General features: G+C 41.8%; 1 protein-coding gene across 8 annotated transcripts in view; it reads right to left on the bottom strand.

Moving 5' to 3' along the window:
* Positions 1-26,891, bottom strand: part of LOC121928638 (phosphodiesterase 4D interacting protein) — a 139,080-nt gene that overhangs the window by 12,017 nt on the left and 100,172 nt on the right. For 7 of the 8 annotated variants that reach the window (XM_042463607.1, XM_042463609.1, XM_042463610.1 and 4 more), the window contains 14 exons: positions 24,169-24,260; positions 21,962-22,176; positions 20,465-20,855; positions 18,653-18,833; positions 17,818-17,934; positions 16,232-16,697; positions 15,311-15,546; positions 13,542-13,593; positions 12,585-12,826; positions 9,984-10,124; positions 6,283-6,477; positions 3,426-3,698; positions 2,995-3,126; positions 800-968 (listed from right to left, as the gene is read on the bottom strand). In XM_042463607.1, the coding sequence (XP_042319541.1) occupies positions 800-968; positions 2,995-3,126; positions 3,426-3,698; positions 6,283-6,477; positions 9,984-10,124; positions 12,585-12,826; positions 13,542-13,593; positions 15,311-15,546; positions 16,232-16,697; positions 17,818-17,934; positions 18,653-18,833; positions 20,465-20,855; positions 21,962-22,176; positions 24,169-24,260 (2,902 nt within the window). The remainder of the gene's footprint in view (positions 1-799; positions 969-2,994; positions 3,127-3,425; positions 3,699-6,282; positions 6,478-9,983; positions 10,125-12,584; positions 12,827-13,541; positions 13,594-15,310; positions 15,547-16,231; positions 16,698-17,817; positions 17,935-18,652; positions 18,834-20,464; positions 20,856-21,961; positions 22,177-24,168; positions 24,261-26,891) is intronic. The other variant, XM_042463606.1, reaches the window with a different exon arrangement.

Below are 26,891 nucleotides of genomic sequence, written 5' to 3'. Positions count from 1 at the left end.
CCAAAAACAAAACAAAACAAAACAAAAACCAATGCATGGGCTGCATCAACAGGCGTATAGCATTTAGATTGCTTTGACCAGATCTCACTAATATTAATAACAATTATTATTATTATTATTATTATTATTATTATTATTATTTATATTCTGCTTAATCTCAAGGAATCCAAGCGGATTTCAACAGTAAAAATAGCAAAATACTGTGTCCAGTTCTAATCACCACAGTTCAAGAAGATATTGACAAGCTGGAATGTGTCCAGAGGAGCGCAACCAGGTAGTCAAACATCTGGAAACCCAGCCATATGAAGAACAACTTAAGGAGCTTATAAAAAAGTTTGAGAAGTGAAACAATAGCGGTCTTTAAATACCTGAAGGGATGTCATACGGAAGTTGGCACCAGTTTGCTTTCTGCGGCACCAGAGACTAGAACATGAACCAATGGATTCAAATTAAAAGAAAAGAGATTCTACATAAACATTAAGAACTTTTTTTTAGTGTAATTGCTGTTCCACAGTGGAACAAATTGCCTTGTAGGGTGTGGACTATCCTTCTTTGGAAATTTTTAAAGAGAGACTGGATGCCCATCTGTCAGGAGTGCTTTGACTGTGTGTCCTCCTTCAACCACTGGCCAACCTCACAAAACCTTTTCCTCAACCACTGATGCGCTAAAGATTCCATCTCAAGGCCCCAAACCAACTTGCATTTCCACAGGAGAACAAAAAGATGTTTAGTCTCTATCACCCTTTTTTCCTTACCATTCCTTTCAGCAGTTTCCTGCAGGCAAATCTGTCTGGCTCACCTGGAGTTGTTCATCTGTGAAGCCAGGAACTCCTTCTGGAGTTGCATGAAGTCTTGCTGTTTGCCTCGGATCTCTTCCTGCAACCTCTGCTGGTCAATTCTCTGCTGTTCCAATGCAGTTTTGCCATCATGCACTTTTGAATGTGATGCCAGCAGAGCAGCCTGCAGTTCTAGGGAAAACGTTGAGAGAGATTTGTCAAAAATGGTCTTGTACATTTGTTAAAGAGCCTTTTACCAACTGCTCCACTTATCTCTTTGATAAAACCATCTGAGAAGCCTATTTATACTTAATAGCTGAGCCACTATAACTAACTAGGAATGTATGTAGAGAGATCTTGTAGCACCTTTGAGACTAACTGAAAGAAAGAAGTTGGTAGCATGAGCTTTTGTAGACTTCAGTCTACTTCCTCAGGAAGTCTACAAAAGCTCATGCTGTCAACTTCTTTCAGTTAGTCTCAAAGGTGCTACAAGAGCTCTCTACATACTGATTCTACAGGCTTACATGGCTATATCTTTGAATTCTAACTAAGAATGTGGTAGAAGTCCGAGAACTTCAGAACCCACCACTCAAAACAAGACTCTGGGGAAGAACTGTAGGCCTATCCAAAAATAGCTGCAGGAGAAAAAAGATGGAAAATCACCTTGATGCAACAAAACAGAGGGCTTACCACCAAACTGTTCTGAATTTGTGAAATTCTTTGGATTGTGAAGAGCACTGCAACTGCTGTCCCAGGAGGGGAATGGCAAAAAGCCTGGCGCCCTCTCACCTCTATTTCTTTTTTCTTACCTCAGACCCAGAGACTGAAAATTCAGGCTGTGCTTTTTCCTGCAGGACTACCAAAGTCCTGTGGAGGAGCCTCTAGCTTTTAGTAGGGATGTTGATCATGCAGCACAGAGTAGCTAGAACACCTCAGGGAAGAACATTTCCAGGAGATTGTCTACATGTGGCACAGTCTGCAGCTAGGTCCCCCTCTTATTAACAGCTATTTTGGCCTGGTAAAATCTACTTGGCCTGCTCCCTGTCCCAGCACACAAATTCAGCTCTGGGCCAATGTCAAGAAAACCTAAGGCAGCAGAGAAGCATGAGGCAGAGGCGGCAGTGAGGAGAACACAGCTGAGGATGGAGTGGGAGATGGAGCCACCCTAATCCTTGGGTGCAACTGGCTCTCTGCCGTCACTGTCTTGGATTCTCTTGGCCAAGGTAGAGAGAGCCCAAGGCAGCAGAGAAGCATGAATGGTAGTAGGAGAATAGAATCACCAAACTGGAAGACACCCTAAAGGGCCATCCAGTCCAACCACCTGTCATGCAAGAATACACAAGCAAAGCACTCCTGATGGATGGCTGCTGTGAGTTGGCAGCCAGCTGGGCAGGAAAAGGAGGTGATGGTGGCATGAACAAGAGTCCATGACCACCATTGCTCATGCCCTTGGCATCCTCTTTCTTGGTGACCAACAGCCCTGCTAGACCCCGGATAGGCTGCCAGGTCGCAGTAGTACCCCATCTTATCAGGGGTCAGAGATGCCTTGTCTTGTTTTGGGACAGATGGTGAGCAACTGTCCTACCCCACTCTGAAGTGTCACCCCAGGCAATCCACACACCTCCAGAAATGCCCCTGTGGAAGGCCTTCTCTTATGTCTTCATTCAAAGGGCCTCTGATGGCAGTCAGTCTTAGTTCATAGAATCATAGAGTTGGAAGAGACCACAAGAGTCATCCAGTCCAACCCCCTGACATGTAGGAACTCACAATCAAAGCATCCATGACAGATGGCCATCCAGCCTTTGCTTAAAGAACTCCAAAGGAGAAACTTTCTGGTGGGCCTTCAGGCACTACTTCCTGATTTCGGTTGTGCATGTAGGCCCCAATGGCCCTTTGTCTTTTTCTTACAAGATTAAAACTGTGTCTCCACAATTATCTTAATGTGGAATCAAAATGGAATGTGAATATATTTGTTCTTCCAGCAATATGCTTCCCAGCTGCTAGGATCCTCCTATAATTTTTACTTATTTGTGAGTCTGTGGAATGCAAAGCCCTATGTAAATCTACTGCTTCTACTTTCAACTCTTTTTCCTTCTTCTTCTAGACCTACTGTATGCTAGGGTTTGCTGATGGATGTGAAACTAGATATCAGTGATCTGTTGCACTACCATATGTAGTGTCCCCCACCATGAGGAAGTGATGAAGATTGTTCTTGTACCATTAGTTTTTACCACTGAGGCTAGGCGTGCCTCCAGTTGTTCTCGCAGGTGGTCATTGGTGCAAATGGACTCCTCTAGGCGCTGGCGGAGCATTCGGATCTCAGAAAGATGTTCCTCTAGCAAATCAGCACCTGTATCCTCCAGCAAATCAACATCCAGAAGGGAAGGTGTGTGTGGACACAAGAGAAAGGAGAATCAGGGAAAGGGGTTGATTGGCTTGGATATAAAAAGGCCCATGAGGGGACAAAATATGTGGCAAAACCACCTCCATCCCCCCTAAAAAGTGGGGTGGCATTTCCTGTAGCCCATGAGACTTGTGTTTTAAGGATTTAAATTAATTTACTACGTTACAGAATTTGCTCACAGGGTAGCATCATTTGCAAAACCCCACAATTCATTCACAGAAAGGGATAGGATGACAGTTTTTTACCTGAGAGCTTCTGGCTAAAAAAGGCTGGCGGACATGATGGTACGGGTCCAGAGACAGGTCTCCCCTGTGTCTGTCTGAAGGGAGGTATATACCAAGGAGGGTTGTTCTCCCCAATGTGCCCTCCAGATATCTTGTTCCACTCAGGAGAGTTTTGAATGGGAACAGGATAGCAGGGTTGGAGGCAGTCTTTGGAGTGGACAGCAGAGCTGCTTGTAGAAAAAAGGCCAGCCAGTGCCCCTGGCTTTACTGGTGATGGTGCAGGAACCTTTACACCTATACAGAGAGGAAAGAGAGAGGTCAGGAGGGAGGAGGATTAGATCCTGTACCATCTCCTAGAGAAGCACTAACAGAAGCTTCCCCTTTGCCCCCTGAAAGCAGGGGACATGGCACTGCAACAGTCATGCAGCAGGACATCTAGGAGCAAAAGAGGGGGCTGCTATACTTCTTTCCCACTTATTTTTTTCCTCAGATTGGGAAGAGGAAGGCTACAAAATGTTGGAGCTGTAGTCTAGAAATACACGTCGTCAAAGATCTGGTCTTTCCTCCAAGGGCTCCACAATGACCATGGAAAAAAGAAAATCACCCTTCACTGGAAGTGAGCTAGCTACCTATCAACCAGGTAACACCAAATGTCCCTGGGGATGAATCACCTCCTTTTGGGCTACTGGATAGCCTGCAACTCCTGGCAGAACTGGTGGCCAACTATCCACTCCTCAGGCCTAAGATGCCTCAAGACATTCTGGGCTGATTGAACCTTTATCACAGTTAAAGCAGTGTGGTGGTGGTGGGACAGACTGAAGAAACCCTGGTTCCAGGTCAAATAGGATGTAGATCAATGTTAAGGTGACCACACACATTCAGGTTAAGGTATCTTACACATTTATGTGAGAATAAGAGGGGAGGGAATATTCAAAAGCACTGCTGTGAACACAGAGAAGAAATAAACAAATGATAGATGCTAACCTTGGTGCCAAGTAAGAGAGTGAGTGTTGGATGAAGATCAGGGAGTCCAAAGCACAAGCTCCCATACAGCCATGAAACAAATTGTTTGACCTTGGGCCAGTCACTATCTACCTGAAGTGTGTGTGTGTGTGTGTGTGTGTGTATGTGTGTGCGTGTGTGTGTACAGAGTCATACAAAACCAATTGTACAAAATTTCCTTGGAAGAAAATCAGGAAAATATAACAAAAGGAAATATAAGCCTACAGCCAGAAATATTTTTGGCAAAGGAACAAGGAAAGGAAGGCTTTGCAGGTATAATTCAACAGCAATAATAGGCAGCATTGCTTGCCATTATCTCCATAGGATGGCAGATAATCCTGTACTGCAGAGCTGCAAAGCAACCTCCCTCCTTCCAAACTGATTGGTAGCTCTTCAAAAGGCTTTCATCTGATTTTCTTCTCACCCATTTCTCAGGGGTCTTTCCTAAACGTTTTGCTCTCCCACAGTTGAGTTCCCTTTTCACCTCTTAATGTATTCCAACCAGGTACAAATATATAATTTCTAGATCTCGCAAGGCTCAAATCCTGAAATACAGACATGGAGTCTGTATGCTAAATAATGGTTCCTCTAATTTCAGGGGATGTGCCCTTATTAAATGGGTTGGAGTCCAGTGGCAGCTGGTCAGAGGAGAGGATGGCACCTGACAGGTGACAAGATGAGCTCAATTTGTCTTATGGTGAGAAGTGGAGTCAAATAGATTAGTATTCATATTAAACCAACAAGAAAATAGCCTACCCCTCTTGGTTCTCCTTGCACTAGAGATGTTAATGTAGTAGTAGCAATCCTTAAATTTTTTAAACTCTGTGCACACTTTTATCCCGTTTTTGTCATCATGCATACATTTTATATTCTGTTTGGGCTCTCTCACTTCCACAGGATCCTTTGTATAACCAGGTGCCCTTTCTAGCCCCTCATTTTCTCTTACTGGAAAAAGTTGCTTGCATGTGTTGAAAAGGCTATGTGCATCAATACAGTGACTTGCATTTCAGCTGTGAAGATGACTGGCACAGAACCAGTTAGAACAAAAGCCTTCTAGTCCTTTCCCTGATGTACTGCAAGGTCCTTAATTCCCCTAACCAACTTGCCTAGTCCACAAAGAGAAAACTGGCAGAGGAAAGCAGATGCAGAATAAACAGCTCAAAGCAACTCTCACAAGAGAGTATACCTTTAATATTATCCATTCCTAACACTGTGATAGTGTCGCCTTAGGGCAGGCCTGCACAACTTGGCAGTAGGTAGGGGCCAAAATTAAAATAGTCTAAACTTCTTCAGGCCGCAGATAGGTTTTTAGTGGTTCACTTTCCAAGTAAACTATTTTAATCAATTAATTAATGCTAAATAATAATTATTAATATGATTAATATTAATTCTGTCCTCCTCCTCCTCCTCCTCCTGGCCCTCTCTTCAGGAGAAAGCTGCATGGCAGAGGAGTGTTGCAGGGTGGGCATTTGCCCGTCCTCTTTCACAGCCTGTCTATTCCCCCTGGGAGAAAGCCAAACTCCAGAAGGCTTGAGGGCGAGCTTGAGGAGCCTTACTAGAGAGGCTGGCTGGCCATTAGTAGCCAGCTATGACACCACCACACAGGAAGTCTTTCAAACTCCTCACGGGCCACCAGAAATCCTTTGGAGAGCTGCTTGCAGCCCCCTGGGCTGTATGTTGTGTAGGCCTGCCTTAGAGTCACCATAAATTGGAAATGACTTGAAAGTACTCAACAACAATGACCTCTCTAAGCTGGGAAACAGTTAGCTCCATTGTTCTACCTAGTGATGAAATGAGGTCAAGACAAATTATGCTTCATCAAGCCATGCAAAGTCACATGCTGAAGGGTAGGGGGCATCGAGGCCAAAGTGCTCACTTTCTCCCAGCTGCTTCTGCAGCATCTGCAACTCCTGCTGTGCCTCGGCCAAAGAGAAGACCGGTGTTCTGCAGCAGCCAAGGAGTGGAGCAGGAGGAGGAGGAAGCCCCAGGGGCATGAAGGAGCAGCAGGCCTCTGAGTCAAGTGGAAACCAAGGGAAACTAGTTGGCTTACACAAGGAATCAGGATGGAATCCTAGGCAGATAAGAGAGATGAGAGACAGAAGGTTAAGTCAGTGACTCTCAGATGAGACCTGGTTTGCTAACAGCACATATAAGATCAAATCATTTTAGCATATTTTAAGATGAACATGATCTGGTATGCGACACAATTAAAAAGCTAATGTGATCGTAGGCTTAATTAACAGAAGCACAGTTCAAGAGAAGCGATAGTTCCACTCTAATTCTGCACTGATCAAGGTACATCTGGAGTACTCTGCCCAGTTGTGGTAACTCTATGTCAAAGATTTAGCCATGTCGTCTGGAAATCAGTATGCCCAGGGATCTTGAAGCACCTTTCAAGCTAAGTGAGTGAAAGAAGTTAGCAGCATAAGCCTTCATTAGTAGACCTAAGTGTACTTTGCGTACTGTGTAAGAAGGACATTGATTAAGTAGAGCATGTTCAAAAAAAGACAATCAGCATGTTGGGAAGTCTGGAAACCAAGTTGTATGAGGAATGACTGAAAGAACAGGACATGCTCAGGCTAATGAAGAAGAGATTAAGAGCTTTCTGCAAAATATCTGTAGGGGTTTTCAAGCTAAAGATGGAGCAGACTTCTCTTGCTCCAAAAGACAGAATTATAGAACCTGTAGGAATGCAAATTCTGGTGAGGCATTAGGCAAAAACAGACCTTGAATATAACATTTTAAAAATAATGTGTCATGTCAATTCATATAAAAATTGTTAAATAATAAGTCGGAAATAACTTCACATTTTACTTTTAACTTTGCAAAGCCCATAGTTTGCTTTTCAACATAATGCATTGCAAGTTTTGACTCATTCCCTTTTGATTCATCAAGCCTGGGAGATGTGGCAATGAAATTAGTTCTGATCTGCAGCTCTAGGGCATTTTGTGTAGGAAACTGCTATGAAAAAATAGACTGTCAAAGTTATGCATGGAACCCCTTTTCCAGTTTACAAACTGCCTACAGTGTTTTTAAAACAAAAAACAACTCCCATGTAATGAATTACTACTATTAACTGCTAACAAAAATAAATTTATTTTTATGATTAGTTAATTATCATCTGAATGAATAAAATTTAAATTTAACATTTCAAACACTGGAGTAAACAGCATCCTTAATGTAAGAGCTGCTTGACCATGGAATAGACTGCCTTGTGAGATATATTCTCCTTCACCAGATGTATTTAAACCAACGGTAGGAAATGTGTGGCCTGTGGGCTATAAACAGCCCAAAGCACCATTCCTAAAATCACCCCCAACCTCCTGACTTCTTCCTCAGCATTTTTAAAAAATGTTATGCCAAGTTTTGGGGGAGGGGGCATTCGTCCCCTAACCATTTGCAAATGCATCTAAGTGACTACAAATGCAGCAGTTTATTTCTCTCACATATCTCTCAACTGCCTCGCCTGCAAAGAAAACCCCAAAAAGTAAAACAAACTAACAACTAAAAACAACCAAAATGGTAGCCTGAAGTGATGGTATGTTATTTCCAGCTCACCAAAGCATGATGGTATGGCCTGTCAGATGGGCACACTCCACAGTTACCCAACTCTCATTTAAGCAAACCCTGGATAGCCTATTAGCTATTAGCTATCCTTTAGGGAAGCTGGGGCTTGGAAGAGATGACACCAAGTTTACTTCCAACTCTACCATACCATGACGACATTATCAATGTCATTATGATTCCTGTGTGGAATATATTTGCACAAATATTAGTGGTGAGAAGCAGTTTTTACATATTTCTGACATTCTGTGAAGCAAATTAGGAGGAATAGCTAATACTCCAGAGGACAGGATCAAAATTCAAAATGACCTGAATAGACTAGAAAGCTGGGCCACAGCTAACAAAATGAACTTCAACAGGGAGAAATGTAAGGTACTGCACTTAGGGCGGAAAAATGAAATGCACAGATATAGGATGGGGAACACCTGGCTTAAGGAGACAACATGTGAAAGGGATCTAGGAGTCCAAGTAGACCACAAGTTGAACATGAGTCAACAGTGCGATGCGGCAGCTAACAAGGCCAATGCGATTTTAGGCTGCATCAAAAGAAGTATAGTGTCTAGATCAAGGGAAGTAATAGTGCCACTATATTCTGCTCTGGTCAGGCCCCACCTGGAACACTGTGTCCAGTTCTGGGTGCCACAATTCAAAAAGGACATTGAGAAACTGGAGTGTGTCCAAAGGATGGCGACTAAAATGGTGAAGGGTCTGGAAACCATGCCCAATGAGGAACGACTTAGGGAGCTGGGGATGTTTAGCCTGGAGAAAAGAAGGTTAAGAGGTGATATGACAGCCCTGTTTAAATATTTGAAGGGATGTCATATTGAGGAGGGAGCAAGCTTGTTTTCTGCTGCTCCAGAGACTAGGACCTGGAGCAATGGATGCAAGCTGCAGGAAAAGAGATTCCACCTCAACATTAGGAAGAACTTCCTGACAGTAAGGGCTGTTCAACAGTGGAACACACTTCCTCAGAGTGTAGTGGAGTCTCCCTCCTTGGAGGTCTTCAAATGGAGGCTGGATGGCCATCTGTCGGGGATGCTTTGATCTGGATTTCCTGCATGGCAGGGGGTTGGACTGGATGGCCCTTGCGGTCTCTTCCAACTCTATGATTCTATGATTCTAGGGTTCCAGATAGATAGATAGATAGATAGATAGATAGATGGAAAATTATTTCCAGAGGCTATTCAGGGTTTGTTTAATTCAACAAGATTATCCTTCCCCTGACCCCTCCACCTGTACATGTATCCTATGTAAATGGGATTTTGCATATATATATATATTTGGCAATTCACTAGCAGTGTGTCATGTAATGGCTGATACAACTAGAAATTAGCATTCCATGACGATCCAGCCACCTGACTCTAGCACTGAACCTTTCCATTGCTATGGTAAAGATCTGCTTATGGTACAGATCTACATTCACGAGCTGAAAGTGCAATAACACTGTTGTGGACTAAACAAATCACTGATAGGAGGAAAAACAGCATTTACAAAAGGAGTAACATTAAAGGAAGGATTGATCCAGAAAAAGCTGCAGAATGGCAGGTTACACAGCAGATTGGCTTCCTGTATAACTTTTACACTGACAAGTATCAGTGCTCAAGGTGTCTAGAAGTCACAGAGTCAGGCTCACAAGTCTTTCCCTCTAATCAGTTTTAAAGAAACAGGCTGTAAATAAATCTACTCTTGCTCTTAAGGCATATGATTCCAGGACAAAAACCAGGGATACCTGAATCACAAGTTGCCAAATGCTGGGGGATCTCCTCCCACCCAGCAGCTTCAGGCCATTAAACATTATGACTATTTTTCCTGAAACATACTTATCCCTTTGTGCTGACATATCAGTTCCCCACGTTGATCTTCATAACACTGTTCCCAGCAGTAATTAGTATAATAAAAAGTACAGAATGAAAGAGGGAAAAGTCAACCCTGTAACAGTACTCTTCTGTAATCCCCCCACGTGCCCCTTGCAATTTTCACCCACAGCCCCATTGAAAGTTACATGGCCTATACCTCTGGAAGCCTGGTTGACTGTCATCAAGGCATCCTGGGAAGGTGGCAGTGCAAAGTTCCTCTGGAGGGATTCTGGTGGAGCAGCAGGGGATGTGCAACCCAAGGCTGGGTGAGATGGTTGGGCCGAGGTTTTGCCAAGACCTGGAAGAGGCCACAGAAGAGGGGAAACACTTTGCATTTGTATGCTGGGGATCTAATTGTTATTAATAAGGAACAAGAGGTCCAAGGTAGAACTGCATTCCCTTGATAGTAAACTTAACATCTTCATATGGGTGAGGTGAACATGAGCAATGTAAACTAGTGGAGTGAGATGGGGAAGAATGTGAATTATGTCCATATTTTATCTGAGTGCTTATTATATGCCACACCTGCAACACAATTGTGTCCTAATGGTAGCTCACACATGAAAATGGAAAAGTATAAATAGTCTATTAATAAGAGAAAGCACTATCAGAACTGGAGATATGAACTGCCTCAATTCAGATTTTACATAACAATTGCATGTTCCCTCTCATCACATGAACAAAGTAGTGGGTAATGATGCACAACTCCCAAACACTTTTACAATAGGCAACAGTTTCTATACATTTTTACAGATAGGAACAGGCAGCTGTATAGTCTGAGCTTCCTTCCTTCCTTGTCTTCAATGAGAATATGGAGGTAGGTGAGCACCTTTATTCTCAGTTCATGGCAACTGGCCAGAATACCCATATTCTCCCTTCTTAAGTATAACTGTCCTGCAAATGTAAATTGATTTCAGACTTAATGGGGGGAATGATCACACTTTTTGTGAAGATGCTGAGAAATTAAATTTATTTATATGCTTATTTCCTGCTGTTTTTACAAAGTAACTAAATTTTTAAGATTAAAAATACCATGGAAAATATGGAGTTTTGAACTAAGAAGCCCAAGCCAATAAACTTAAGCTCTCTAGATTCAGTGCTCATGAGGGGTCCTCAGATATACAGATTTGGAATGAGAATACTAATTTACTCTAAGAAAGGTATTTTATTGCCCTTTTTGTATTCTTTATTGCCCTTTGATCCCGATATAGTGCTGTTAGGTGTTATGAATAAGGAATCAACATTATATATGAGAAGTGAGTTGTTTATTCTTCTTTTGTAACAGCACATTTCCAAAGTATAACAAGGCAGAAATAAAAATATCCTACTACAATACAGAGATTAAATAAAAGGTTATTATATAATAAAATGATATAAAAGAGGGATTATATAGAGAGGGTTCCCACTCCCAATGGCAACCAGTTCTATATTTAGCTAACTCGAAATCCCAAGGCTGCTTGGAGTACTTTATTAACTGTAAGATTCCTGTATGTTACTGAATTATTTTGGCATTGAAGCTAACTTTTGTTTTACTGTTTACTATTTTTCATTATTCTGTTCCCCCCCCCATGGTGCCGATTACTTAATTTATATATTTCATTATTCTGAATTGCATCCCACATAATGAGCACAATGAGCAGCTTCTAAACTGAACCACACATTGGGTTGCCTTTTCCATCCTTTTTAAAACAGGGTTTGAAATCCATGGTTATGTGCATTCTCAGAGGATCGTTCACCCTCGATTAGACTAGTTAGAGCTGATAGCAGTGCAATGACATCTGGAGGTCCATACATCCCCCACTTTTAGAAGAACCCTAAGCCTCCTATCCTAGGGAAAAGTAAAAGCAAGATTTTCAGCAATACTCTCTCTAATCCTTTCAGATTAAGTTTTAGAAGTCCACATGGAAACACATTTCATTTCTGAAATGCACATTGTCAAGGGACATCTTAGACTGTCTTGTCATTCCAGTGCTGTACCTTTGAATAGAACTGCATTAACTATGATTCACTGTTTCACCAACAAACATGATATATATGGACAAGGTACAAGGGCATGTAACAGCTACTCCAGGAGTTCTTGGATGTGGCTGATTATCTAGATCCATTTCATTCTGGTTTTACACCTGGTTTTGGGAGAGATATAGCTTTGGTTGCTTTGGTGGATTACCTATGCAGGAAACTGGACAGTGGGAGTATGTCCTTGTTGGTTTTGCTGGACCTCTCAATAGCTTGTATCTTGAGTCACCTCTTTAGGATGGGGCTTGTTGTACAGTGGCTTCATTCTTTCCTGGAGGAGTGCACTCTTGGGGTGGTACTGGGGGATTTATGTTGAACCCCTTGGCCTTTGCCCTGTAGGACTCCTATGCTATTTAACATTTACTTGAAAGCACTGTCAGAGGTTGTCTGGAGTTTGAGTAGTCAGGTGTCACCAGTATGCTGATGATACTCTGTTCTATTATTCTTTTCCACCCAATTCCAAAGAAGCTGTTCCTGTGCTAAACTTAGGAGAAAGGCATGATAGCAATGTTTGAAATAAATAAATAAATATTTCCAACCTAGCTCAGTAGTCAGATCTTTTAGACAAGCTCACTGTCTTCCACTGAACTGTCTTGCCCCTAGAATAGTATTCTTACTACAAACATGTATTTATATACATGTATGTATTCATACATATATGTATGTACAGTATTTTTATCCTACCTCCCAGCAAAAAAAGCTCCCAGAGCAGCTCACCTATAATCAATAATTCAGGCTATACCTTTGTCAGATGAAAGGCTGTGGAATTGGTCTCCACTAGTATCTTCCTGATAGGAGCTGTATTCAGTGGCATCATCCATGTCAGAGCAGCCCTCCAGACCATCCGAGAGAAAAGAAGTGCTACTGCCAGAACGGAATGACTCAGACATGGTGTGGTTACTGGAAGGGGTCACTGAGTGCACTTGAAGCTTAGCCTGGAGAGTCTTGATGACTTGTTCCTTCTCTTCAAGCTCCTTGCTCAACCTGTGGATGGAGACAAAAAGCTTGAAGACTATGAACGGCATTTGCACAGATACCTCTTCCATTACCCTCAGAGAATACCTCCCTTTCTCCACTTATCTTTGTCATTTCAAACAAGCAATAATTTGACAGACACTACAGTGAAAGCTAAGTGAAGGAAATGCATGCCATTGTTGCAAAGGTCTCCATGATAATAAGGACATGAGTTAGCCCCAGTTTGCAATGAGAAGTTCGATATACTGATAGCTGTTGCTACTGAGCCACTGTAAAAAACAGGACTCTGGATGTAGAAACCTATCTATCAAATAATAAACTATATCATGCTGCCAACTGGACATCACACGCTGTGCATGTAATGTACACACTGTGCAAGTAATGCCAAAATAAGTCTGCATCACATGCTGTTTTACATCACATGCTGTGCAAGTAATGCCAAAATAAGTCTGCATCTAGCATGGTGTAATGTAATGCTTTTAGTGTTTACATGTAATGCTTTTTTTGGTGTTGAGATAGGACTCTGGAGACCAGGGTTCAAATCACCACTTAGCTGTGCAAACCCATTGGGTGACTTTGGGCAAGTCACACACTCTCAGCCAAAGCTGAAGGCAACAACAAACCCCCTCTGAACAAATCTTGCTAAGAAAATTCCACGATTCCCCTTCCAGTCACCAGAAATAACTTGACAACATACAGCAACAACAAGAGCCACTTTTATTACCGTAAAGCAAGCAATTCATGGCTTGATTTGTCCTCTGTGTTTAAATCATTCCCTGCAAACATAATTCAGAGAAAGAAAGAAACTTAGTTATGCAGTCCTGCCACAATAGAGTATCCTAATCCCATGGTATGCAAATCTCTACTTTCCTATCTCTGTCAGGGAAAGAAAACATGCCTAGCCTGTTTTCTACAAAAGTTGCATTCTCTTACAGGGGCTGCATGTTGGCACCAGATGAACCCAAGCCCAAAGTGGGTACTGTACTTTCTTTCTCCCCTTTCTTCATTCCCACCCAGGCAACTGCCAGGAGAGGGACATGTTTTCCCTGCCAGAGATCTGAATTTATTTCTTGCTGAGAGTTTTTGAAATAAATTAGAATCTGAGTCAGAAATCAGAAGCAAATGAATCAGAAATCAGAAGCAAAATGTGGGTCCAATAAAGAAAAAAAATCAGGGCACTCCAGAGTTTTCAGAATGCTGCCCTGTGGGGCTTATAAGAATTATAAAATAAAGAAATGGAGCTGGAATTAAAAAGGAAAAACTACATGAAAAAGTGGGAGTGTATATGTATACAGAAGAATAGAAGCTGCTGGGAAGTACTGGATATACCAATGGGCTAACCCCAAGAAATTCTCCATTGCCATGTCTCCTGGATTAGAATAAATAAATATAAATTAAATACACACTCCTTCAAAAGCCCTCCACTGACAAAGCCTTCAGTACAACTATTAAAGAATACAAAAACTTCTCCTTCAAAAGTCACTGTTTCTGCTTTCCTTTATGTCTCAGAACTTCTGCATGCATATGGCCATGTAAAATTTCTGCTATAGAAGGAAAGCTGTCTTCTCTAAGACACAAGCCATCTTCTGAGGTGTTCTGATGACTTTAAAAATTATATTGCACCATGAGATTAGCTACAACAACCGTTGCAGCACTTTTTAAAAAAATCATCTCCTTGCCACCTAGCTATTAAGCATAAAGATTAGCTAACCTGGGTGTCCTGCAATCATTTGAAAATGAAATAAGGTTATACAACATGACACTTAGTATTTGTGTTGTCAGCAAGTTGACTGACTTTTGGTAACCATATGAGTAAGAGATTGCCAACTCATGTGGTTAGCAACAACCCTGCACAGGTCTTGCAGAGGTCTTGCAGACTCAAAGTCGTAGCTTCTTTGATTAATTCTATCCATTTGGAATTCCATCTTCCCCTTTTCCTATTGCCTTCTACTTTACCAAGCCTTATTCTCCTTTCTTATAGTAAGTAATTCCTTCTTATGATACGGCCAAAGTATGACATAATCTGTGCTGGAAGCACTGAACCCCTCTAGTCTCTCATCCATCCAGCCTTAAGAGTGAGTACAAAGAGTTATGTCTGTTGGAATTTTGAAGTTCTTTGACATTGTTTTGCTTTGCTTCATCCTTTAGATCCTTTGCTATATGCTCCTAAGTTTTACCCTTGACTTATCCATGGGTCATATCAAAATCCTGAATTTTGGGCCCAAAATTTGCTCTTGACATATGCATGAGGTCGACTTATAGTTGAGTATATACAGTATGTGAAAAATGTTCACAGGACTGGCTTAATGTCTCTGATTTTACATTCTATATACTAGAAAAGTGAAGCATTGGTGAAATAATCCAATAAGTCAGCCACAAAAGCACTATAGGGAGAAGTTATTTTTGAGCTTTATGGTTAATAAGACCCATTTTCAGAACTCAAAAAACCCCAAAACCTCCAACATAAGCTTTTTGACTGGCTAGCAAACTCACTGCTGCTCAGTTTCCTGGCTAGCCGTCCTGCCAGCTGATTCCCTTGTGTCAGTTGTTCATGGAAGCTCTGCCCCAAGAAGTAATCGATGTCAGTGCCTTGCAGGAGTTCCTCAAAGGACTTGATGATATTCCTGAAGTGTTGGCTCAACAAGCGACACAACCCTTGTCCCTCCCGCATCATCTGACGCAGATGGGAGAGTTCCCGGGCCTGAGCTTGGACCAGTGAATCGTATTTCCTGGGAAAGAAAACAGTAAAATTGACCATCATATTCAGAGGCACAACCACCAAAGTAAGAATGTGGTGAAAAACAAAGTTTTCTTCTCAGCCCAGCCCCAGGACAGACCTAGAGACATCTCATAAGTTCAACCAATATGAGTGAGAAGGGCATTCCACCCTGAGGGGAATGAATGAGTTCAGCTAACCTTAAAGGCAGAGGAGATAAGTCAGTCTTGATCCAAAGGTTGTGTGCTAGGTCATGGGTTACATTTACTACATTAATGTGACATAGTGCATATGTTGTTTGAATATGTGGAAACAGCTGGTATTTAGCGTGTCATAAGAAAATCTATTCAAAATAATCTAGAAGACAGAAGCTACAACCCTGCTGAGGTACTGAACTAGACTCTCAATCTCTCCCCTAGTTTTAACTAGGAGGACAGAGAGCCAATTCTGCAACAGGTAAACTGTACCCTAAAGTACCCACTGCTCAACTGTTTGCACTACTGTGACAGATCCAGGATAATCAAGCTGGTCTACACTTCACACAAGCTTTAAACTTCCACACATGTGGAGAACAGATCCCAACAATGTCAGATTAGGGAAAATCTAAGATGTAAATTGCCACATTTTGGGGCAATTGGTGAATGTCAATCTGTACCATGACAACTAATCAACCCTCTGGAAATCCTTGGAAATCCTACCCCAGGGATGCTGATGGTTTCAGTTCTTCTGGCAAGTGCAATTTTGGCTTACTGTCACCCAGAAGAGACTCAAGATGGGATACTCTCTGGATGAGCCTGGCCAGATCTTTGTTGACCTGGAGACCTGGAGGGCAGAATGACCCAAAGCTGTCTGACTGCCAGCCTTCGTCTTCATCTGTTATGCTGTGGGAGGAAGAGCTGCCCAGAGTGTAGCCCTGCTTCATTTTCAATGGATGCTCGCCCCCAGATGCATAGTCACTGGTCGTGGATATGGAGTGCATACGGCTCTGTAGGTTCCGGATGATTCTATGGGAACTCTGCAGCTGCACTTGCAGGGCCTGGATGTGTTGGTGGAGAATGGCTACATCCTCACACTGGCTCAAGTCATGCTTTTCCAGCTTACTACTTGTAGGAGAGCCCAGCAGCTTCTTCCAAGTCTTAAACTCCTCAACATGATCTTCGCATTCTGTGAAAGTCAACAGCAACTGGGCATAAGAACCATATCATGCACTAGGCAAGAGCACAGCTAGATTTTCCACCAAGCATACATTTAAGTTGGAATCACAGCAAATTCTAACTTTCTTGTAAAGGTTCCTGAACAATACTGTTATTATTTACACATTTCAAAGTTTTCCCTGAAACAGTAGTGCATCTAGTGGTCCCTAGATGCTTCTGACATTCAGAATCACAAAGCCATCAAAAGCCATCAAAACTTCACTCATGCAGATAAAAGAGAGAATGTTAAGAGGGAATGATCTACAGGGCTTCAAAGATCCTTTTCCTTTGATAGCATTGCATCCTTCCTGAAGAGAGGCTGTGGAGCATGAGGACTCTTGTTACTGCTTAGTAAAAATGTGGGTCCTTGGATATCAGATCTGGGAAATGTTTGAGCAAGGGAGAGGTTAACAAAGTCTTCTGGTAAACAACTCAGGTCCTGCAGCTCAGGTCAAAAGTGGACTGAATAAGTAATTTTCAAGTGATTTCAGTGAAAGAAGTGAATAGGAATATTGAAGGTGAAAGAAACACCGAAACACCCTAGTCACTTAGATCACTGAAGAAGGCTGGAGGACCTCATAGAATCAGGCATAAAATTCCCACCCTTTTTATAGGGTTTCCCAAAATAGAGAGTTGTGCTGACCTTAGAAATGCATTTTATATGAATGCAAAGAGATGTGAATGGCAACCAAAGGAAGCAACAAAAGGTGGCTGTTGATGGCCAATCCTGGCATGACAGTTTGCTTTGTAAAAATCCTAATCAAGACAAATGGGCCTATCCTTGACAGGTGGGTACAATTCTTTGGCTGGACGTGGCCTGATTTGTCTGGGTATGGCTGACTGAAATTATATTTACTGATCCTGAATGTGTGAGAATGTTCAGTGACTCTACAGGCAGCACTGATTCTTTTTTGGCCAATTCCAAGCTATCTTCCCAGTGGGACATGGGTCATTTTGGCCAGTTGTCCTTTCACCAGTTTCTTCGTGTAACCAACTGTATTAATAAGCATAAAACTAGGATGGGAGGTTAGGCTGCCCCTTGCAGATACAGCAACCTGTGAAAGGGTTGCTAGAGGAACAACTTGTATTACCAGGACTGGTGGTCTCTTCCCTGTCAGCTTCATTTTCACTTCGCCCACAGGTCTCATAGCCCAAGTCTTGGAGATCCACTTGTACCTGTTTGCTGTACTGCTGTACCACTGGTTCACCTGTTTAAAAAAAAGGCTTAATATTTTCCCATTGCCCATCAGCCACAGAAAGTCAGACATCCCCAGAAAACTTAGCTGAAGTTGCAGACTAGAGCAAAAAAAAGCAGGGATTACTAAACTAATGGAATAACAGTTAATTGCTCAAAGTAAATAAATAAAAAGTTACTACAAAAATGGGATAATTTTGTTTAAGTTGGCTCCTTTGAAACAAAAGCACATGCTATTTACCTAGCAAGCAGTCTTTATGTGTTTTCTATTACAATTATTACCTATTTTACATCCCAGGACTAGGGGTTTTGGAACAATTTCCTGTGGTCTGCTTATAAGAGCTTTGCCAACCATTTCCTGAAGAGACCCATTCTTCTTTTGGATATGCTGTGTTAAAGATCAGTTACGAAGTACATTCAATGACTTTGATTACAGTTAATAGATGTTTGCACTATGTAAGTGAACTCAAAATGGATGGCTGGGAGTGTGTGAAGACATCCTTCTCATTTTAACATTTATGCAGGAATGTGGAAATCACTGAGATATAATTGTGCTATCAGTGGCAGAGAGACCCTCCTGTATTTCAGTGGCTCACATATATTTCTCAGGGAACAATGAACAGCATTACAATTACAGCATTAGAGTATTGCAGTGAAGGTTGATTGGGACACACTTAGAAATGACATGGTGATGCTAAGACCCTAATCTACCCTTATGCATAGATACTTACTGAGCTGAGCCTGGTATTCTTTCAGCTGAGCCATCTGAGCCTGGATGGTGGCCTCTGAAACCAACAGTTTGTCTTGTAGCTTATGACACTGTTGCCTGCACTGAGGCAACTCTGAATGATGGTGCTGAAGTGGCTCCATGAATTGTTTCCCCAAACTACCTGTGAGTCTGTCTCCTTCCACCTGGGAAAAACAAGTAAAAGGCATATTGGTTGTTACTGATCTTGACTTTAACCTGACCAAGTAAACAACACCTGCTAAATTGTGCCAACTGCAGCCTCTCATTGATCTGCATTATTGCATATATTATTCTATTAATAATCTAATTTGATTGCAACATGGATTACATTACTACTATCCACAGTGATTTGAAATTATAAATGGTTCTTAACATTTTCCTGTATAAGCTGTTCTCTCCTATGATTCTGAATCCCAAAGCAGCCGTGCTGGCTAGCAGTTCTGGGAATTATGGTTGAAGAAAGTAAATTTTCCAAGCTCTAAACATAACAAGATTTCAAAAGGACAACAGTGAAAAGAAAAGGTGCTAAGGGGCATTTATAATTCCAAATCACCAAGGATAGCACTAATGTAATTAATTTTGAAGTCAGATGAGCATCTTTTAATGAAACAATATACATAGCATTACAACATCTAAAGTCTGTCTCTTTTGCCAGCCTACCCAGACTCTCTTTTACAAAACTATTGTGCCTCTTTGTTGTTTAGTACAGTGCTTTTCAGACTATCTGATGTGGGGGACAGGCAATTCCCACCCCCCTCACCTAATGTGCTAGGGACCAGTAATGTATTTATGCACATTGGGTACAGTTCTTTCTTTCTTTCTTTCTTTCTTTCTTTCTTTCTTTCTTTCTTCCTTCCTTCCTTCTTTCTTTTCTTTTCTTTTCTTTTCTTTTTCTTTCCTGAAAACTGTGTGCAAATTTCAGACATTCAGGCACCATGAGTATTACCTACACAATTTATTGTTGCACCTACATATTTTAAATCATTTTTTTAAAAAGAGGAGCAAGTTGAGACATTTAGGGTGCTAAAGTACAGGCAAGATTGCAAATTTAATGCACACATAATGTCACTGAATGCAGAGACATAGAACACATAACAGCTAGTGGATATTTCAGAAGGACTACAGGAGCCAAGTTCTCCTCCACATAATGAGAAGAGTGTTATGCAGTAAAGTTGTGGACTTGACAAAACCTAATGACTAACAACTTTGGGAACAAAACATCAGACTGAAAAGGGGACTGGTTTGATTTAGCATAGCTCTTATGTTCCTACAAATGTTGATTTGCACATTCCAGTCATTTAGAGCTCCTCTTTTATTCACAAATGGGGCCTTCAAGTTTCCATCTTGCACATGCCACTTTTTCTTGCCCCCCCCCCCAGTTAGCCAGCATTCCATGGCTGCTGTGCACACACAATCCTCAACAGGCTTTTGGATAGAGTTTCTCTTGCTCCAATCCCTTGGGATTGCATCCTATTTTTTCTTAGGTTTCTTCAAACCTTGGAGTTTTCTCCTCAGGCTGCTGACACCTCTTCTCCTGTGCAGGGGTGTTGTCATTCTAACTATGTAAGCATGGGAATTCTCACCTTAAAATCTGTGTCAGCATGTCTGCCTGCCTCTCTGTCTGCCATAACCACAATCTTAGCTATGAATATGAAATAAATGCAGGTTCAACAAAGCTTAGAGTAGAATGTTCTTTCATTGTTTAAATGACAACATGAGTAGGAATAACTAATTCATTGTGGACATCTGCTGGTCTAAACAGATTCATACATATTGTGAGTCAAGCTAAAGTTACCTGGGCCCCTTTAAGGCTGGAGGATGGGCTGGAGTCCACAACCTTGGATGGTGGGCAGTGCAACTGTGGGACATTGCTGTTGAGAAGCCCTAGGCAGTTGCACTGCTTGGCCATTTGCAGCTGCACAATGTCCTGAGCCACACTGCATGTGAATTGGTGGTTGAAAGAAGTGCTGGTAGAACTTCCTTGGCTGTTCAGAGTCAGTTGTTCTTTGAGGAGTCCAATCACAATCTCTGATGTGTGTAACTTCTCTTGCAGCTTTCTGACTTCCAACCTCAAGTTTTCTTCATCTTCCTTTGAATCTTCATTCTCCCAACCCTCTGACAACATTGCTTCTCCAACTTGTTCTTTGAGTTCTGCATTCTCCAGGCATAGGCTCAACAGGGCCTTCCTGTGGAAACAGAGCAACTGACACTCAGAATTAAACACTATAGGAAACTCTCCAGCCATTTCTAGGTGCTCTCTAGGGATTTCAGTCTTGGGAGCAGTCCACTGGCAAAGGAGGTATGTCAGATTACATGAAGCTCACTCCCATTTTCTTCTGTTCCTAGCTATCTCCTGACAGACAGACAACTCATCTCTTTCTTCTGTGGCAGGAGGGTGGAGGGGCATCAGAAGCAGCAGGCAATGGATTGATGGAGCATGGCTGGCTGGTACTAGGAATTGGGGGATCCTAATGTGCTGGTTAGCTGGCAGGTTTACAGGAATGCAGGGAACTGCCCAGAAATGATGAATGACCTGTGTATGTCGCAAGTGTATGTATGAGACAGAGAGAACAAGAGGCAAAGTAGCACAACATTACTGGATAATAAATGAATGAGGACAGGGACGTGTACCTACTGATTTTTGGCTTTGACCTTTCCTGCTGCAAACCCACAACAATCTGACCACTCTTCCCCAAAGGTATGCTACTTTACCTCCCCAAAGGTTGCCCATTCCTCATCTAGAGATGAGCCATTGGTTTGGTCGAATTTATTGACCCTTTCTCTTTTTCAACCTGGACATTCTGTCAACCTCTATATTTTATCCTTCCCTGATTATTAAGTACTTGGCTCAGACAAGATGCAGGAATGTCAGACTCTTCCTTACTGACATACAGACATAGGTCCAATCTGTTGGTGGTCTGTATCCATTTACTATGCATTTACAATTATCCTAAAGGCATGAGAACCTATAAGCACACTCAGCCCTTGTTAGTACTGTACTTGGGTAGGAGGCCATCAACAAATACCATGTGCTCTATTTCAGAGATTTCAGAAATAGATTTCAGGCTAGGCTAGATTTCAGAAGAAGGAACAGGCAAAACCATCTTTGAGTATTCCTTATCTAAGAAACCACTATAAAATTTATGGTGTCACCATAAGTTGACAGGCAACTTGAAGGCACAGACACACACAAACACACAAAAAAGAAAGATGTCTCTGCAAATTTAACAAAGCCTATAGTTTTCCACTGTATTTCAACAGGATATTGTTTTCTGCTGTTAGCTTGGCTCACCTGAGTTGAGACACAGAGGAGAACCCAGCTTCCTCGATCTGCCCTTTGAGATCCTGTAGCTCCCCTTCCAGCTTCTTTTTCTGTTCTAAAATGTGTTGAATTTCAGATTTTGCTAAAAGTAGCTCCTCTTGTAGGCCCTTTTCGTTCACTAGGGAAGGTGGAGAAGGGCAAGTGGAATAGCCAACTAGGTTGTCATCATCATCTCCCTTAATGCTCTAGAATGAGAAATGCATTAAGTTGTTTTTTAAGTTGCCATAATACTCAGTTCCCTGGCACACACAGCAGAGAATTAGTCACTATACAAACACATGTGCACAGCTTCAGCAAGGAGAATGCTGAATCTTGGCCTTCTAGCACAATAGTCTACAATCCACACAGATAAGCAGGTATTTCCAATGTAAAGAAAGAAACCACACACCCTTATTCAGATATTACCACTCCTGGCCATTTGCAACAATGAGGATGTGGAGAAGAAAAAAAAGGGACAATAAATAAATAACAAAATTATAACAATTTGCAATATCACTTTTGTGTACATTTATCTTGCTTAAAGATGCATGTAAAATTTCTTAGTTTCTTATACATGTGGACATCAGGCATAAACTCCAGAAACACTCTTTGGAATCCCTGTAGCCAGTTTTAAAGCTGCACTGCAAGTAATATTTTGTACTTTATAAATCTATTTGACTTAGAAAGCATTTTTAAAATAGAGACATTTTACATGCATCTTGATGCAAGATATATGTACACAAAATTGATAGTGCAAATTGAATCCTAGAATCGTAGTGTTGGAAGGGTCCCCACATGGCATAGAGTCCAACCCCATGTTGTCTTCAGTTATATATATAGTTCATCTATTGTCCCATTTCTTTCTTTTATCATTTATCAGCTCCTGAAGAAGTCCATTAAATATTACTAGGTTGAAACATGTTGGGCTAGTTGCAAGAATAAACACTTTTCAATAAGAACAAAAAGGGCTAATCTTTTTCAACACACTAAGACTTTGTCTCTTCTCTACATCCCTTCTGTTGGGCGTTACCAGTTCTCTTTGCTTTTCATTTACAATAGCGAACAAGAATATTCAAGGTAGTATCCTTCATTGCCATAGTTTTGCCAATGCAGTGTGAAAGGCACATTATTCTGGAAATTTTGCTAAAACTAAGCATTAGTGGGCCTGATCAGTGCCTGAATGGAAGAATCATTTGGAAAATCCATATCCACCCTGAGAAAGGTAGGGACTAATAAACTGTGAACCTGTAAAGGGCTCATCAGAATTTGTTTTGAAAGCCAGGAACCAAATCTTATCCCTAGACAAATCTGAAAAAAATGACAAGTGAGTTGTGCACATACAGTGAGCCCTCCACATTTGCTGGGGTTAGGGGCAGAACAACGCCATGAAAGTAAAAAAAACAAAACACAAATTAAAAAAAAAAAACACTTTTTTTTTAACTTGAGAAAACACTTCTCTCAGGTCCTCCAGTGCTACTCCATGATCAACATCTGCCAGAGGTTATCCATATAATTGCACTGGAGGACCTACAAATGACCAAAGAAGTGTTCTCTCTAGGAATCTCTAGATCCTTCAGCCTGAGGTCTGCAGATATTGCCTACAGAGTCAAGCTGGATGACCTTGAGATTCCTAGAGAGAACATATTAATCAAATCTGTGAATAATCAAAGCCACAAATGTGGATGGCTGACTGTATTCTCTTATCTTGGAGTAGCCACAGCCCACCTCATACTTCAGTCCCTTTAGCTTTTCCCCCCCTGAAATTAATCACGCAGCAGGGTGGACAAAATACAGTTACGTCTTTCATGCAAAGTGTGACTTAGCCTGTAGAGATGTCCACATGTCTAACTGCACTCTGGGGAGACAGTAATGGAAAATCGGCCTTATGCAAGTAACTAGGCATGAAGAAATGTGGTGCTTAACAGGCTTCCTTCTTTTACAGTCCTTTTATATTTTTTGAGCAGAATCCTTCATTTCTGAGTTAATGCACTTTCAAAAGATTCCGATCCTATCTCTAATTTCATGCCAGGTGCAAAAGATGGAACTACTCTTCCGGAAGAATAGTAGCTCCCTGGACACAATACAGACCATTCAAATGCAAAATGTGCACATAAGATGGTTGCCTGAACCAGAGTCTCTGGCATCACAACAACTGCCTCTCTGAGCATATGTCACACACACTTTGCTCTCTGATTCACCTGGTGCTGGGTGATTCTCTGTGCTGCCTCCTCTTCAATACTGTCTGTGAACTCAGTGCCGGCATCCTCAGCATCCTCAGACACAGTTAGATCTGCAACAACACCACAAAACTGGAGCAATTAATTTGAGGCTTGGGGCCTTTATTTTTTGTGCACATGTCTGGCATTACACACACTCTGCAGTTTCAACCTGTTTGTACCATTGGCTCAGCATATTTCCAACTTGTTTGATTACCAACTTTAATAATAATAATAAAAAAACCCTGAGTATCTGTGGCCAATTCCATCCTGCCTGAACCTGGAATCTGTTGGAACACCTGGGAAATTAACATAAATGCCACTAGAGGGCAATATATCTAGTTAGGGTTCCCAGCATTATTCCCTCTTCCTACTGTTTGCCGGTTGCTTTCTTGGAATTATCCAGATACAGTATTAGGGTGTTTTTCATAGCACATCAATGTAAATAATCTCAAACAGTCCGGTTTGGTTATTCACATTTTTTTTATTGGAACCAAATCTATGTGCATGTCTGCCAGTTCTGTTACTCACATGTGTCAACACTGCAACTAAAGATTGAGTAAATGATGTGGATGTACTCAAAACATGTTCAAGGCATGCAGAATTTTATCCTGGTTTATCCCAGGTCTATTTGCATGGGCTATTCACACAGCCAACAAAGCAAATCTTTTAGGAAAACTTGGGGGGGGAGGGGGCGAACAGGATCAATTCTCTCAGGTTAAATGATTTTTTGGGCAGCCCCCACCCCACCCCACCCCAAATTTACTTGGGAGCACTTGAAATACATGTGAACAACAGATTCAATACAGGATGGTTTCTTGGCACACTAAACACATTTCAGCATTATGCTCCAAAGGGCTACGGCAGATCTCAAAGAAGAAGACGGCATTTATATACGCTACTGTACTGATGGTAGCCTGTTTAACTTAAGCCGTCTGAGGGCTCACACTAAGACTCTAAACTATTGAGTCCATGAGCTGCTTTTTGCCGACGATGATGTCCTCGTTGCCCATACGGAAACAGCTCTGCAGCGCCTAACATCTTGTTTTGCTACAGCTGCAGAGCTCTTTGGCCTGGAAGTCAGCCTGAAGAAAATGGAAGTTCTCTACCAGCCGGCACCTCAGGAAAAACACTACCATCCCCACATCACTGTAGGCAAATCTGTGCTTAAGTCCGTACAGCAGTTCACCTACCTTGGAAGCATCATCTCCTCAGACGCCAAGAGATCAATCACAGACTAGCAAAGGCATATAGTGCATTCAGAAGGCTACACAAAAGAGTCTGGAGTAACAAACACTTGAGGTGAAGCACAAAAATCAGTGTGTATAAAGCCATTGTACTGTCTATTCTCCTCTATGGGTCTGAAACATGGGTCACCTATTGCCAACACCTATGACTCCTCGAACACTTTCATCAGTGCTGTTTACGCACAATTCTAAATGTACACTGGACTATGTCACAAATGTTGCTGTCCTTGAGCAAGCAGGGATCACCAGCATTGAGGCCATCCACTGGGCAGGACACGTTTCCAGGATGAAGGACCATTGCCTCCCAAAAATAATACTCTACGGTGAACTCACCATGGGTCAGCGTAAGAAGGGTGCTCCAAAGAAGAAATACTGTACAAGGACTCCCTGAAACAGCATCTCAGGCTCGGCCAAATTGATCACCAACAATGGTCCGCCCTGGCCTCGCATCGGGAGGCATGGAGACGCACTATCTATAATGCTGCAGCCTTTTTTGAAAGTTCACAGCGAATGTGTCTCGAAGAGAAAAGACAACGCAGAAAGTACCACAGCCTGGAAACATCACCCAAGGAGACTTTCTGCTGTGCTTTCTGCAACCGGACTTGTTTATCTTGGATTGGCCTTTTTAGTCATCAACGCGCTTGTAGAAAGCGCAGGATGAGTCCTTCCTGAATCTTCATTCGCGAAGTAAAGCCAGAGAGAAACACAATTCAACATTATCCTCTTGGGGGTGCCCTTGACCTGTTCATCACATCACTGTTTCCCATGTACTCATCTTTTCTCCTCTGTCTTTGTCCACCAAGGACCATTGTCCTTGGTGTCACTTCATTTCCATACACAAAGGTTTTTTGAATTTGAATTGACAATCTCTTACACACTAATGACACATATATAGGTCTGTCCCTGGCTTTCCACTCCAGCAAATGCATCTGAGGAAGTAGACTTAAGTCTACGAAAGCTCCTGCTGCCAACTTCTTTCTTTCCATTAGTCTCAAAGCTGCTATAAGATCTCCCTGCTTACTGATTCTACAGACTAACATGGCTATATCTGAACTTGGATTCCCTAAAGAGTTCTGAAAACCAAATGATCCCATCTCAAGCAGCCATATTTCATAACAGGTGCTTAAACCAAAAATGTATCTTGCTGTATTATCCCTACCATGATCTAATTGGAAATTATTGGAATTACATGAAAGCTTCCCATTAGCACAAGGTGGGAACTGTGAAAGCCCTTTAGGTTCTCAATTGCAACTCCGAGCGTTCATCGTCATTGGCTATGCTGGGAATTGCATTTCAACATCTGATAGGACTACAAGATTCACACTTTTGTGTTAGTAGCCAAGTATTTCAGATCAGGCTGCTGAAAGGAACATTCCATTCCATGGTGCAATAATTAAAATAAGAGCACATGATCTGTCCCTGGACTCATTCCATTCTGCAAGCTGCCTCCAGACACTG

Source organism: Sceloporus undulatus, chromosome 4, assembly GCF_019175285.1.
Source record: "Sceloporus undulatus isolate JIND9_A2432 ecotype Alabama chromosome 4, SceUnd_v1.1, whole genome shotgun sequence".
Taxonomy (NCBI): domain Eukaryota; kingdom Metazoa; phylum Chordata; class Lepidosauria; order Squamata; family Phrynosomatidae; genus Sceloporus; species Sceloporus undulatus.
This window is presented reverse-complemented; position numbering and strand designations above follow the sequence as displayed.